General features: G+C 37.3%; 1 protein-coding gene across 3 annotated transcripts in view; it reads right to left on the bottom strand.

Moving 5' to 3' along the window:
• Positions 1-16,185, bottom strand: part of MEI4 (meiotic double-stranded break formation protein 4) — a 77,155-nt gene that overhangs the window by 56,455 nt on the left and 4,515 nt on the right. For 2 of the 3 annotated variants that reach the window (XM_027696898.1, XM_027696914.1), the window contains exon 2: positions 10,200-10,451. In XM_027696898.1, the coding sequence (XP_027552699.1) occupies positions 10,200-10,451 (252 nt within the window). The remainder of the gene's footprint in view (positions 1-10,199; positions 10,452-16,185) is intronic. The other variant, XM_027696906.1, reaches the window with a different exon arrangement.

A 16,185-nucleotide genomic window follows, 5' to 3' on the forward strand; every position in this document is an offset into this window, starting at 1 on the left:
GTTAAATGAGTAATATAAAATGCTTTAAAAATGTTTACTCATTTATATGTTCTAGTTATTTGGGGAGATGGTAGTTATCTTTAAAAAAAGATAAATAAATAATCCACTAGGAGATACTTATTATTTCCCTCAAAATGTCTAGAAATAGCTTATAATTTATTTCTTGAAAGAAGCTAAACTGATCACTTTGTACTGACCTATTATTTAAAGAAGAAAGCAGTCTTGACATTCACACCATGTGGTTATCAAGTACAGAAAAAAAACCAAAACCAAACAGCATTATGCTTGCCTCACACTAACAAGAACCTTTAAACGGTAATTTCAAGAACATTTGACTAGAAATATATTGGAAAAAGAAATATGAAAATTTAGTGTATTTAAACTGACCACAAAATTTTATAATGCCTTTATATAAGTAATGAAATATCTGGTCATGAGCAATTTTGCAGCCTTCTTAAATATGTCACATAAGATTCAGGAAATATTTAAACTCTTAATTCCTGTTTAGGACTTTAGCTCCTTACTACTGTAAGATCCTGAGCTGAAAAACCAAGCAAGATCCTGAGCCCCAAGCAAAGCAAGATATGGTCACAAGAAGAGCCTTGGGGTGCAAAGGCTGAAGAACTGACATCCCTCTAAAAATATTCACCACTGCAGAAAGACTATGGGCCTGAAAACCGGAAATCATTAAGGGACAGGGGAGTGACTTGCAAACTGCATACGATACGTCAGCAAGGTGTGTAGGCACTAGAACTCACATGTACATTCTGCAGTGGGACCACAAAACACAGAGGCTTTCGTCGGGCAGTGAGGTGCAAACCAGCCTCGTGATTAGAGAATGGGGAGTCTTCAGCTAGTCCTGAGGAAGCAGAGCTCTGGCAAACACCAAAATCAACCCCATCTCCCAAATTCATTCTCTCATACCTAACGTGGGTTGAGAGGCAGCCTGTAGAAGGAGCAGGAGTGGTGAAAGATGCTTTCTTAGACACCTGTGCTACTGCCACAGACCAGCCAGCATTCGAATGAGGAAGGTCACAGGCCATATGCAGTTCAACATTTAAAAACTGAAGAAGGGTCCTCAGCTCATGAACTTGCTGTAAAATGATAAAATGGTCTTCCAGTCTTTTGAAAAACTTAATATACCTGCAGCTCCACCACCAACAGGGACTGTAGAACAGAAAACAGGCTTGAAGGTGGCAGAGGCAAGAAACAAAGCAAATACATTATCTGAATTCTGCAAAGAAAAAATTACTTCAGTTTCAAGCATTAGACATTGTTAATACTCTCTCATTGTGTGAGCATATGTATGGATTATCACTTGAAAATCAAAAACAATGACATTAGACATGTAAAGTTCTCTTAAAACTCGATAGGCTCAGTTCCATTTCTAAAAGAAAGAGACAAATAAAAATGAGACAATCTTAGAAACCTCTTTGATGACACTGCAATCTGCTTTCCAAGTAGGTGTTCAGTCAATAACCTCTAAAAGGAAATGAAAACCTAACTGAAATTATGTCCACTTCTGCATTTTTCAGGACTCTCGGTTATTCCTCATTTAATCTTCATTGATTGGTTTGTTTGAAGTGCACTTTATATGAACAATGAATCAGGTTTATTCTCTTATTAAAAAACCCACATGCTTTCTTTGCCTTTTCTTCATATGTAAACGTCTCTATTCTGCTGTTTTCATTACTAACAAAGCTGGCTGGTTGAGAAAATAAAACAGCCCCCCCAACCCAACTCAAACCCAATGGTGTGCCATATGTTTGGCACACCATTGTTGTCCTGACCTGGAACCAAGCCAAACTTCTGTTTTCACTATTCTGAAATAATAATGAAAAAATAATAAAAAGATTCTAGGATTCTCCAAATGAAGAAATTTTAGAAGCCATGTATCCCACACTTTTAATCTGCATTTCCATGGTTTTTTATAACCACCTTGGAAAAAAATGTTCTCTGTTTAAATCTAGGGTGCTTTTTTAATGCTTTTTAATGCTAAGGTGCATGCTGATGTACTTTATCCCATTTAGGAATAATTTCACAGAAATGAATATAGGATTGAGTATCTAAAATTCTCAATGGATTGCTCAATGCCAGGGCATAAATGCTTCTCTGAAGGCTTAGAAGCATATACTTCAATTTGTTAAGGATTTTGCTAACATAAAGAATCTAAATGTTTAGAATTCAGTAAGAACTGAGAAGGATTTCAAGGATATAAACATTCATTTTAGGGGATTTCTGTAGATGACAGCACAAGTCTTTTGTAGTTCAAGTCAAATAAAGAATACTTGCAGTAAAGATATGAAAGGATAAATAATCAGGTGACAAACACAGATCTGGGTCAGTTAATGCTCATCACGCAGTATGACAAAAGATCTGACAAGCTTTACAATATTGACCATCTCAATGACATGACTGAAATTTGATTTCTAAGCTAGATAGGGGATATTTCAAGATATTAAGTGAATTAATGTTACCTATAGACTGCAGGTATGAACTGGTGGTACTGAACTGGAAATATTATGTCTTATTAAAAATGCTTCACATTGTAAAACAAACTGAGCTTTGCTAAGAGACATGAAGTATCAGCCAATGACATGGATGAAATGAAGGCTGAAATGAGGTGGATCCCTTAAGAAATCAGCTAGAGCATTCCTTCCTAAAAACACCTCTTTTCTTGAATATAACATGGTATAAATACTTAGTTTTTCTCTTTATATATATATAAGGACACAAACAAAGATTTGCTTGAGGAACTGAGATTCTAAGCTTGAGTTAGGTTAAGGCTGCCCAAAGAGGTTGTAAAATCTCCATTCACAGGGACAGTCAGTCAGAAGTTGTCTAGACACAGCTGTGTCCTGCACAACTGGCTCTAGGTGACCATGCTTTACAAGGGACTTGGACAAGATGAACTTCAGTGGTCCCTTCCAGTGTCAACCATTCTGTGATTCTGTATTTCCAGTGAAAAATGTGACTGATCCTTAGCTTTCCACAGTAGACTTATTGGCAAGAGGATCTTAATTGCCATGGCCACACTTCTTAACCTGTTTTTACCATATACATTTATTTTTCCCCAAAACTACCATTGTTACCCAGAAGAAAAGAAATTAATCTATACTATATTATGAACCCACTTGCTTTTATGAACCTTATTCCCAATAATCACCATTCATCTTATAAGGAACTTGATCTATACAGGCAATTAATAAAATAATAACAAACATTTCTTCTTGCGGGGACAATTGGGTTGGTTTTGCCTCTGAATGGGTTCCTTACACAGAAATCTGGAAAGAAAAGGATGCTTCTTGGGTCCCTTTACCCTATGTATGTGCTTAGAACAGCTGTAGCAATGCCATCGGTAAGACAGAAAGCATCTGCTTTCAAAGGGAGAAAGTTTCCACAACCAAAACAGACCTGTTATCCATGGAAGGAGCAGTACTCTGAGATTTCAATGAATCATTACACTCCAGCTGGTGCTTTCTCCAGATTGCAAATTAACTTATTTAATTATCCTGAAAAGGCCTCAGCTTTCATAAAGTTCCCCATTGTGTCACTACAATTATGGAGAACAGATTTATCTCATCATCATATTGCAAGAGCCATATTCCTATAAATCTGTACTAAACACAATTTAACTTCATTTTTGCCATCTCACAGATCTGTTCGCAATTCTCTGCTCTCCTCGTAAAAAATAAAATACTTTTTAGGTTGTGAGACATTCCTTGTAATGCTGCCTACTTGCATTATTTCCACTGGTAGAAGCATGGGAGTACATTAGTACACTTTAGATGTCAAATGATAGTTTATTTCTGAAGTACTGTCTGTCTGACACCATTATGCCTTAGAGAAAAAAATGTTGAGATGACACACTGGGCTGCCCTTACAGATCTGTATGGAGAGAAGGATACCCTGTTTTGTCGGAGGGGGAGGGGAAAGGCAGATGTAGGGAGGAAGAATGTCTTTATGCAGAAACATCACATCCCTAAGCACCAGACAAAAATAATCAGAACTGTTTTCCATGGCAACACCAAACTAAGTGTTGACTGCTGCCCAATGGAGAATCCTCTCACCTTGGAAAAAGAAAGGCATAGAAAGAAAGAAGTCAAAGGTACCCCTCAGAGGCTGACAATTCCTCTGCAACTGTTGTGCTTTTGCATTTCTTGCTTTCTGCCAAATACCAGGGGAGAGAAAGTGCTGACAGGACACAGCAATCTGTAACATCAGCTCATTCAAACATATAATGGCCAGTCTTCGCGAACAAAGATTTTGGGAAAGGTCTTTTACCTTTCCAGCCTGTGCAATGGATTTTTTTTTTTTAGGTGAGACACAGCATGTGCTGAACTGAGCCCACCCTTTAATCCTAAGGTTCATCTGCCGGGGCCAAGCAAGCTTAGACAATGGCAGTGAGGTCCTCAGGACGTAGGTTTGTTTAGAGTGACCTTCTCATAGATGGATGGCCTCACAGGGCTAACGAGCTCCATCTGCTTGGGGGACTGGGATTCGAACCTGGGTCGCAGCGGTGAGAGTCCCGCATGCTAACCACTAGGCCACCAGGGGTCCCCATTCAAACATACCGACTTGAAGAAATAGCTTTTACGTAAACATACCATGGTAACTTGGTAATTCTAGTCTAGAGTCCTCTACCTTACTACCATGCCATAGGAACTAAAATTGTTGCTAAGTGCTACTCACAGCAGATGTAAACATTTCACACTATTTAATCTACTTTCTGGAGAGGGAAATAATTTCTCCTAATAGATTAATGTGTTATTACTTTTCAGCTAGATTTGGACTGCTGCTATCTCCACTAACAAGGAAGACTCCTTTATGAGGCTGCAGATAACATATTCACTAAGGAATCTGCATGTTTTGGTCTGACCTTTCTGAATTCATCTGATTGGTTTTTCTTTGAAAATGAGCTTAAACAAAATCTATCATCAATTATGTTCTCTCACCACTCCTTTTAGTGTAAGGAGGCAGAGGAAACATGACAAGTTACATTAAGCCATGATGAGTTTTGCCCTTTCAGAAATTTGAAATCAAATTAGTCAGAAAAGATTTTGACTGGCCGTCACTTTTCCTGCCACCATCAAAGCAGAACTTATCTGATCCTGTCTTTGCCCACCAAGGAAATGCTGGGGCTTTAAGATGAGCACCCAGAGTTTCCGCCTCTTTCCGTTGAGCAAGAAATACCCAAGCCATGATTTACAGGGAAACAGAAAGGGGAGGGAAGGCTGAATTCTATGACCCAAACGAAGGCTGCTGGTAAATTGGAGTTGGGTATTGTTTATAATCAGTTTTACTTCAGCTGTTGAGTGGGCTGGTTCCAGTTCTGTATGCTTCTACTTACACAGGAAGTCTGAGAAGTCGGAAGTAAGAAAAAAGGAGACTGAAGTGTCTTCATTCATACTAATCTGCAAAGGAAGTTGCTCCCTTTTTCCACGTATACAACTAAATGCCTCAAGAAACACACCAAGTTAAGGAATGAAGCAGGAGATACAATATTTTTTTTCCTGGCTCTTATTCCCAAAAGAGATACAAGCTGCTTCTTTGACACAGGAAATGGAATATCCTGCAAGGTCAAACACAGCCTCAGGTTACAGTTAAATATCAGACATTCACATTAATCACATTCTGACTCAGAGTTCAAAGTTTCCCTAAACACACAGACACACTACGGTAGGGTGGATTGGCAGCCACGCGCTACTGTGGAGGCTGAGAACAGGAGGGGACTTCAGGGCATGGCAGATGAAGTTCTACTGTAAATTATCTATAAAAGGAAGACTAAACTAATTCTAGAAAGGGACAGGGTGGAAAGAATCTGATTTTTATTTCAATTAGAGGAGTAAGCAGTTCGAACATTTTATGTCCACCCACTGCATAAGAAGGGAATAACGTGAACCAAGATTGAAGGTGAAGCTAAGGAAGGGAGAAGACACACTTGATACAAGTTTTGCTAAACATATACCCTGGATAGTTGATTTGGAACCCTTCAAGAGCATCAGCTGAAACCAACCAAGGCAATAAACATCTATCCTTTAAATTGTCATTCTTAAAATATGTGCTTGGCAAAAAAAAGTGTAGAGTACTCCATTTATGCCTTCTTAAGTTGGAGTAACAGCTGCAGGCTTTTCAAAGCTCTTTAAAAGAGCCTGCCAAGGAACAATATGATCATTGATTTTATGAGTTGATAACAGTGAAGGAATTTGTCTTAGAGGACAGGTGCTTCAATCCATGAATCTATCAATTTATCAGTGCTTTGTAAGACCCTTTATCTTTTCATGTAGCTCCCAAAGCAAAGTGACAACAGAAGGCTCAAATACTTTATATCCTTATTCTTGGAATAACACCAAGAAGTTTCTATCCTCCTTACTGTGAAATTTCAATCTGAATCAAAGAAAGGCAGGAAACTTTGATTCAATATGAAATTTGACTTTTTTTCTGCTCATGGGCATAGTTGTCAGGACAATACTGTCAAGGTGAAAAATAATGAACAGATAATTACAAAAAGATTTGCTTCTCCTCCTCAGATGATGATGATTGACATACAGCCAAAAACACCACCAAGGAACAGAGTCCTTGTATTCAGAAAGGCAGCTGAACAGGAACTTGCAGACACAGCACAGTCATTGAATATACACTACAGCAATTTTATAAACACATTAAACTGTAACAGCTCACACCACCGAACAGTTTACCTGCAGCAAAGCATGCTCCTCCCCCTAAGTCAGGCACCTTAAACTTTTTAAGAGTCTCTGAGGACAGAGAACTGTTCAGATGGGACACAAATAATTTAGACAACATATCTTTAAAAAAATGCATTATTTGTTCTTTCTCCTTCATGTGTTTGCACATCCATGCTGTGTGCAACTTTATGTGGAGAGGGAAAACAGGTATCACAGCTTCAAAGAGCTCACAAATTTCTCACATCAGGGAAATAAAACTCCGTGGGCAGTCTCTAATCATTCCTGAAGCCTCTGAAAAGACCTACTATTATTATTGCAAACAGCAGGTGGGAGAGGAAAGCTCTCGCACTCAGAATGCAGAGCAGGGAAGATACAGCTGCAAAGTGAACCTTGGCTGAAGGACTCAAACTCTTCAATTCTGAAGAGGGACCAGCAGAAACAAACACAATGTGTTATCCTTACTGCATGAGATTTTCTGTTGGTGGATTTTGTGAAACCCAGGCATTCTTTTATCTACAGGGTTGTTAAACAAAACACAAGAAAGCCACATAAAAGCTGAGGGTTTGAAACTGTTTTAAGAGGCTGCATTATTTTAAGTAGAACATCAACTCCAAAAATGAGGCTGGAGAAATGAGTAGAGGAGGAAAAGGATCCATGATATCAGCAGATTATTTGGTACTCAGAACAAGCCTAGCTATCCTCATCCCTAAAGAGTATGTCTCTGGTGTGATATTAGGTGGTAGACTCGGGGTACTAAACAAATGGCTTGATGGATCCGCAGTAGCTTTCAAGTGAACAGGATGAAACAGCACTTATATCACTTTTTTTCTCAACTAAGATTCAAGCTCCTGGTGCCTCCATATCTCGGCAGTAACCTTCTAATCTCCATGAGCTTGAAAAAATCTCAAAACTGGCAAAACACACAAGAAAGGATTTTTTTTGTTTTCCCTGCAGCAGAAGATGTCAGTGGTGTAGTGGCCCCTACTTCAGGAAGGCTTTGGTCCTATGACCATCTTCCTATATATAATAACCACAGGTGTTCTACTTTTAATATACATCACCAACTTGATCACCAGAGGAATGCATAGATCTCACCAACAGATAGCCCATCTGGTATCAGTAACAATCTTTACTCAAAAAGCAAGAGACCAGGCATTTGTCTCCAATGTCACTGTAATCATGAATGCCCACTAAGCAGTTACATCTGATGACGAACATCCTCTTTCCAAAATAACATATGGCTCAAATCCATTATCAAAAGAGATCACATACCATACCAAAATTAAAGGAGAAAAAACCCCAAAGAGTCAAAAGAACAAAATATCATTAAAAAAATGGCCATCTCAAAGTTACACTCCAAGAATTTGAAAGTGTCCTTTCAATGCTAAGGAAAACGTGCATGAAGAAATCTATTCAGTTCAGATTTTCCACATATTTTTGTGCTCTTACACTCAAGTGGTTAAGAGAAACTGAAGGGGAAGACTATGCCCTACTTTTCTCGGACAGTGTGTGATACAGCTGGGGTTGATGTGAACTCCCACAGATATTTCATATGTCAAGAGGTTTTCTGTCTTAACAGGTTTATAAACACTGTAGTCATAAAAATAAATATTTCAAGGGAAAAGCAGCTACACACTAATCCTTCAAATCAGTAGGGTGCTGGTTTTGAACCCCGGAGAAATCTAGAAATATAGAAGGGTTATGGACAATAGATACTCATCTCTACTATTTATGAGTCCATTAGCTAAAAATAGACTGAAATTAAAGTTTGGTTTCACTAAAAAACAAGACTTGGTCAGATATGTTGAGACCCTGAAAAATTAAAAAAGCTATTCATGAACAGCAGCTTACTTAAGTGGTTTGGGAATCATAGCACTTTTTCTAAGCTAGTCAGACTACTACTAGCAGAATGTAGACTGACTTTTCCAGACAACTCCCCACATCCATATTAGTGAATATTGCAGTGGGTCAAGTGAACCATAAACTGCAGAGTAAGCATGCTATTTCCCTGTACAGGTAAAGAAGAAAGCGCAGAAAATTTAGTGTAGCTGTAGACATCTAAAATTAGAAAAGATTTAACACATTTTATGCCTGTGAAAAAACTTCATTGTGACTAGGGCAATGAAAATTAACCACCTTTGCAAGAGGTGTTATCTGCCTGAGATGGTTGCTTTTCTCTTCCCTTCTCACAACTAAAATTTAATGAATCTTTCAAAAGCAAGACTTAGAACACAGAAGTTGCAGATGAATTGGTTTTATTTGCTATGTTTTGCTAAATGATTAGGGTTTACTATGTTCTGCTTAATCCACAATTAGAATATTCTCATCAGACGTTAGATGTTAACAAATCTCTCCTGAAATCTCTCTAGAAGTTACTTTTACTCTTAGACTTCATGTTTGGAACAGGTTGCAGAGAACTGACACATAAACAGTAAGTATGAACAGTCATTAAATCACCTCTCTAGAGAGAAAAGCCTATTATAAAAATTAAATAAATAAATCATTAGAGCTTCTAGCTAAAGTCTAATAATGCATCCCCCCATCAGCCAAAGTTAGAAACTAGAAATCTCACAAGGCAATAAAGAAGCCACCGTTTCAGTACAAAAGCAGTGTGGTAAAGCCTCATCAAGTTTTCTATGAGGGAAACTTCTAAATATCTCAAGTCATAAATCAACTATACATCTTGATTTTAGTGATCCCCTCAACAGCAAACTGTCTCTCTCTTTCAGTCCAGAGCGTTTTGACCTCCATCTCCAAGGGAAACATTTTCCCAGAACCTGGAGACATTCTCGACTGCCTGATTTCCAAGCTCACTCTGTGCCATTGATCTCTCAGAGTAAGCATGACTCACTCCACATGCACGACTTAGAGAAACAGTGCTGTTTGAACTCATCTATTTTAGTTTTCTTTTTTTTTCATCTTCTTTAACTAACAGCCTCCTTCCTGAGTCCTACAATATCAGACTCACAATATTTTATCATATGCCATAAAAAAAACCCATTCACAGTATCCAGAGTCTCAATACATTAACAGAATCAGCAGACATACAGTCTTTTGCCTGCCCAACCTTCCTGTTATACATATTAGGGATTAGCACTTCCAACACATTAGGCTTAAATTCAGATTTTAAACATCTGTAAAGTCATTAAAAAATATGCAATATGTCTTTAAGACATGTTCCAAATATAAATAGGGTACATCAATATTCTTACAAACTAGTATCTCCAAGGTTATAGAGTAACATTTTGTATTGACAATTTTTGCTGCAATTATTCTGTATAATACATATTGATTCTGAAGGTTAAATATGTAAATTCTGCTTGAGGATCAAATTCTCAAGCACAATCCCATTACAAATTAATTAAGTGTTCCACTACTTCAGAGCTTTGGAAAAAACAGAAAGCTGTACACTGAAGACTCTCATATCTAGGTAAAAGAAATGCTACAGGCAACATGAAAGCTGTTTGGTTCCCTGCTACTGAAACATAGTCAGAAATTATTTGAGAAACTTACTATTTTCCAAGCAGAATCTTGGACAGATCCGGTTCAAAAGAAGTTCTTGTCTTAATCGAAGAACTTCAGCTTCCAGCACTTCAACTTTCCGCTTCCATCCAAAATCTTGTTCAGATATAGTTTTGGCAAGGTGCTCAGTATATTCTTTGGAACTCTTCCCTGGTGGTTTTGAGTGGATAATTGCAAAAGCCAATGCTAGTTTTGATATTTTCAAATACCAAATTTGATTTTCTCTTCCATCTTTGATTTCTACTGCATTAGAAAAATAGAAAACAAAAACATTACTTCACTATGACTCCTTTAAGGAAATTATGCACAGTATTTTCTTGACTTTGAAAACCATTCAACAGTAAGGCCAATTCTTTTGTTTCTAATGCATTCCTAAATCATCAAGGAAAAGAGCAGAAATACAAGCATCTGTGCACAATGTGAGAATAAAACATACATGAGCTATACTCCAGCTATAAAAATAAAATGCAGGCAATGTTTGAGAATAATTGTGGAAATAGCACGCACTTCAAATAGGCTTATTCTAGCAAAATTTTAAATTCAAATGTTATCTCGACTAAAACAAAGATGAAGACACTAAAAAGACTAACCTCAAAAAACCCCTTTGACACCCCCTCCTCCTTACCAAAAAAAACCCTAAGCCCATGAATAAAGAAATCACAAGGGGGTTATTAAACACAATACATATAATTTTTTACCATGAATTTACAGTGCTCAAAATATAAAACTTTGAGGCAGTCTCTGGTTTTGGACACCTGGTACCGCTGCCCTTGGAAGTTCTAAGTCTACATTAAGCCTCAAGCCTGCAAAGAGGTCTATGTAGACAGCTGCAAGGTGATATAAGTGGCTAGTAAGGTAAGTGAAGAAGATAGTTTCATCAGGTCTGGTACAAACAATTAGGATGGGGAAAAAGGCACTTTAGGAGTCAGAAAAAGAAAATATTTAACTAGATGATTATGCCATGGGAAATAGCACAGGACTTGGGAACAAAAAAGGAAAAAAATAAATTAAAAATAACTAAAAGTAACCAGCCTATCTAATTGCTTGTTTTTTCCTAATTCCACATCAATTCAATTCAGTTGTTTAATGTATTTTTTCTTGAAAAAATACTACTCCCAGACTAATAATAATAATAATAATAATAATAATAATAATAATAATAATATCACTTCCTACACTTTTGTCCTGGCCTTGACATCTAAACATTTGTCAAAATACTATTTTTTTCTTGTTATCCAACAAAACTGCATGCTTAGCACTATAATGTCGTGTTGAGTAGCTCTGAAATAGTCACACCACAGGTTTGAATAAGGTATTTTAGGTCGTCCTTTCACCAGATCATCTGCTATCACTAAGCTGATTTCTCCCTTTGGTTCTCCTCAACTTTGGATGGTAAGTCATAAATCATCATATATTCATTTATCCATCAGGGGCACTTACACAAAGCGCTGCCTTTTAAATATTTCTTTCACCTTTCAAATACTTCTGAAATGCTCAAACAATTCCTGCACATCCCTTGCACACCATCCATTCAGACACACCCATCAGTTAACTCTTTGAATTGCACAGAGCACAAAGGACAAGACTGCAAAAATGTCTTGGGATCTATTTACCTACAGCTATATTTTAAGCTACTGTTCTCCACTTGAAACACTCCATTCCTGACCTGAAACAGAGCAAAACCACCTAATCTAAGCCACCAGTGCATTCTTAAATCTAATTAAAGAGTAAACCCCCAGAAACTGAACTATACTATATATGCCCACTACTTAAAGCACTTATACATTAAATGGTACCTTCTGCAAAATTTCTTACATAAAATTTATTTCACAAAACTTTTCAATTCGTATCTAAGAACTCCAGGGAAAAGCAGAATTCTCTCATCCTCAAAGGATTAACACCCCTGTGGGACAACTAACTGGTGTAAGAATCTTGTTTGCCTTATACATCAAAGGAAATGTTTACAAATACAGAACCATGCAATTAATTGAACTGCCTTCAAAGCTGCGAATAAAATGAAATACATGGAACCACACTGAAAGAAGAGTAAATAGTAACAGTAAGGTATTCAAAATATTCAGCTTTGAACCTGAAAGGTGCTTCCCAAATTATCTCATCTTCTAAATAGAAGCTGCACCCAGATACTACTCAAACAGTGTTTGGCAAGTTCCATTCTTACAAAGTTCCTGTGCAGAGCAGAGCCATAAATTAGGGCATGCAGAAAGATGTCTTACAAAAGGCTTTCACTAGTTGTTTAACATTTTGGTATCTCCAGAGACTACTTTGCAAAAGCTTTCTAAATCATCTTCCTTTTAAGGACAAAAGAAGATTTACTTTCTGCTTCAAAACATGCTTTGTCAGTATTGGCATTCTCCTTTAAATTACATTCAGGGAAATTGCAGAAGGACCAACATTCTAGTATGGGACAGGGAATGGCATTTAATTTCAGCATGTCATGAGTGCCTAGGTGCCTTTTATCATCAAAGTCACCACCAATACCTTCTTATCTATGATACTCTGTTTATTTCTACTTACATATTATTACCAAAAAAACCCAACCAAACGAACCCATAAAGTTAGCTGTCTGGCCACTGATATATTACCACTATGCTACGGTGAAAAGTATGAAATACTACTTTGGTAGCATTTTTTCACCACTTATTACCAAAATAGAGAGAGGCAGTTTTTGACTTTGTTTTAAAAAGGGACTACTGTGTTTTAAACATAAAAAACTATTAGTGTTCAAGGTAATAACACAACACAGACAAGCAAAGGGATGTTTCACCCACAGCATTCTAAAATACCATTTTCTAAAGGAGATGTATCCCTAGTAAAGCACATATACCAACCATCGTGTCTTACCACCTAATTTATCTTTAAATCACAATCCTTAAAATTTCAAATAGCACTCCACCTTAACACTTAGGACATACATTTAGTTAATGACTAGTTAATAAATATTAGTTAATAGAATTTAGTTAATAATTAGTTTGGATTTTGAGGGAGGCCTTTTCCTCTAACATCTTATACAGACTCCTACAGTAGGAGTGTGTTACACTGAATGATTTTAAGGAGATATTTTTACTCTGGAGAAAAAGAATTGTTACTTTTCTAGAATAACTACTTGTAAAGATGCTGTTAAAAAAAAAAAAAGGCAGGACAGATCACAAAGCTGGTTCTCCTTAGGAACAAGACACAATCAAAGCAGTTTTTGGAGAAGTCATTCTTTCAAAATTTTAAAAATCTCTTGTCTAAAAACAGATAATTAACGATAAATAGCAATATTCCTGCGTATTTCCAGAAAGAGTAGATTTCTCAAAGATTTTATGGAGAACATAGAGCTCTCTCATCTCCTTTTTGTAACTGTCACTGTCACCATCTCTCTTCTCTTTGCTGTCTTTATGATCATGAAAAGAGAAGCTTGTTTAACGAAAAGCAGGAGTTCTACAGGCTGATTCAGGTTTTTCACTGTTCCCTAAAAGGACAACTGCTCCCTCAGTAACCACTGTAAAAGTCCTCTACAAAATAACACACCGGATGATGCTGTTAGAAATACAGGGATGCTGGCCAACCATGCATTAGCAAAAAATTGCACAGCAATCTGTTGCTCTCAGGAAGTGCTGCACCACCAAATGTAAATACATTCCACTAAAAGCATATTGGCAGCTACAGAGTTTTATCAATAATATTTTTGCTCCTATCAACATAGAAATTACACCAATGCTTAGGTAGAAAAAAAGTTTTAGACCAAACCAAAAACTTTCCTTGATTGGGAATAGTATCAAGCCAAGAGCAGAAGGAAGTCACTAGTCTAGTCCTAACTGCTAGTGCCAAAATATGTGCGACAGGAATCAAAAGGATCAAGAATTATCCTCTAAAACATATCTGATACTGAGTGTTACTCAGTGGGAATAACTACTTACACATAAAGCTCTATTTGTGTGCTTACTGAGTGTTAAGGAGAGAACCATTAACCCCTTGCAAACTCTGCCAGAAGCAGGGCACAGCACAGATACCATCTGGTGACAGGTTCCCTATGCAATCCCCCCAGTCCACAAACTGGAAGTGCCCTCAGAGGACCTGATGGGTTGACATCACTGTCAAACAGGATTTGGTCTCCAGATTTCCAACACAAGAAAGAGAGACCTCCCTGTCTCCAGCCTTCTAACCCTCCTGCAGGAACCCACAGCCCTGCTGAGATCCTAGCCATGGAAAGCTGCTGAGCAATTATTCACCTGCAGAAATAATTAGAAAATAAGCCATGAACTGTCCTGTACAGCTCTGTGTTACATAACCAAGGGGAACTGAGATGTAGTGTAAGATTCTTTGAGGACCTTTGATATAAACTTCTGGTAAGTCTCACCTTGTTTTTTACATGGTCTGAAACATGTGAAGAGGAAGTAATTTCACATTATTGTTAAAAAACATAAAGAATTCAAATCAGTCATTATTATAAAAAAAAAAGAAAACATTCACTAAAGCCATGAAACTTGCATCTAAACTTAAGCCATTCATTACAGTAGTTTTAACAACCTATAAAATCTCCTATTTCCAAAAATAGGACCTGCACCACCACAAAAGGACTGTACCTTGCTAGTTAGTGGTCCCCACTTTCATACCAATTACTTCTTGTCAAAGTCTGGAAGCTGAGGTCAAACACGTGACATCTTCAATAAACAAGGACAATTCCCTGAGCCCACTACTGGCATAAAGGCATCCACTCCTCCCCTAGCACTCTCCACTCTCCCAGCTGTCAGAAGATGATTTTCTGCCTCTTTTTTTTTACTCCATGCCAGAATGCACTAGAATCAACAACGGGTTGACAAGGATAACAATAATTTTGTCTCTTTAACTGAAGTGCAGGGATGATCCCTTCATTTTTCTTTGCATTAACACATGTGAACTAGAGTAATTGGTCTCCCAGAAAGGATTAACCTAGAAAAAGGTGCAGTTGAGTTTGCAGTCAGATCAAAATGGACTGCCTGCTGAAGAAAAACCCCAGTGATCTTGGGATGAGCCTACCCCAGCTCCTGGGCCTATGTCCACTGGAGCTCCTCAGCCAGTTCTGGATTTCTCTACCATGAGGAGCCACAATATATGCTGCACCAAGACATCAAAGGATGAGCAACTCAGTTTGCACAGGTGAATCCTCAGCTCTAGAGCTTTTATGAAGTTTTTCACGGGTCTTTATGGGTAAGAGAGGTGAATTTTAGATAATTTACCTTTCTGAGTGGTACACAGTTTTTTGACTGATATTGGAAACAGGCAAGTCACAGAGAAATGGGGGAAGATGGCTAAATTATGCTATGATTTGAAATTATAAGGTACCTCAACATAAAACCAAAGCCTAAACTTGTTTGAAATAATTAAACATTGGACTAATACTCATTAATGTCAAAGAATTGCAGACCTCAGGCATGATTTCTAAGTTTGCCCATGAAATTCATGGCTAATAATGGAAGAAACTGCTGCAAATGTTATCGACAAAACCTTATTGCTTTCAAGAGGACACTTACTTGTTATGTAGATCACTATAATCTGAATTTAAAAAATAATTTAAAAAATCAATAGTATAAGACATGAAATGGACTGTAACTTATTTAACTTCCAGGCCATTTAAGGGCTCAGTTTTCTTCACATTTGAAATTTTTATTTGAAAATAAGAGGATTTGTCAGGACAGAAATAAACTGTCATTCATCACTACTACACAGCTAAAAATCTTCAGACAGTCCTAAATATTAAAAAGAAATGCTTTTCCTTCTAAATTTAAGTGTATGGTCTGTCCTTAAAGGTACAAATATAAAAGGAAAAATTGATTTGTTGCCATGATTTTTACTTTAACTAGTCTGTCAATTACACAGTGCAAATAAAGGTGACAAAATTACCCACATCTCTGTAACCTCTTTCAGCTTTACACAAGAGAAATCAAGATACTGACTCACTATGATGGAGCACAAAACCCTGCAAGTGCTCCAG

Source organism: Neopelma chrysocephalum, unplaced genomic scaffold (genome assembly GCF_003984885.1).
Source record: "Neopelma chrysocephalum unplaced genomic scaffold, ASM398488v2 Primary Assembly neopelma1_23b, whole genome shotgun sequence".
NCBI lineage: Eukaryota > Metazoa > Chordata > Aves > Passeriformes > Pipridae > Neopelma > Neopelma chrysocephalum.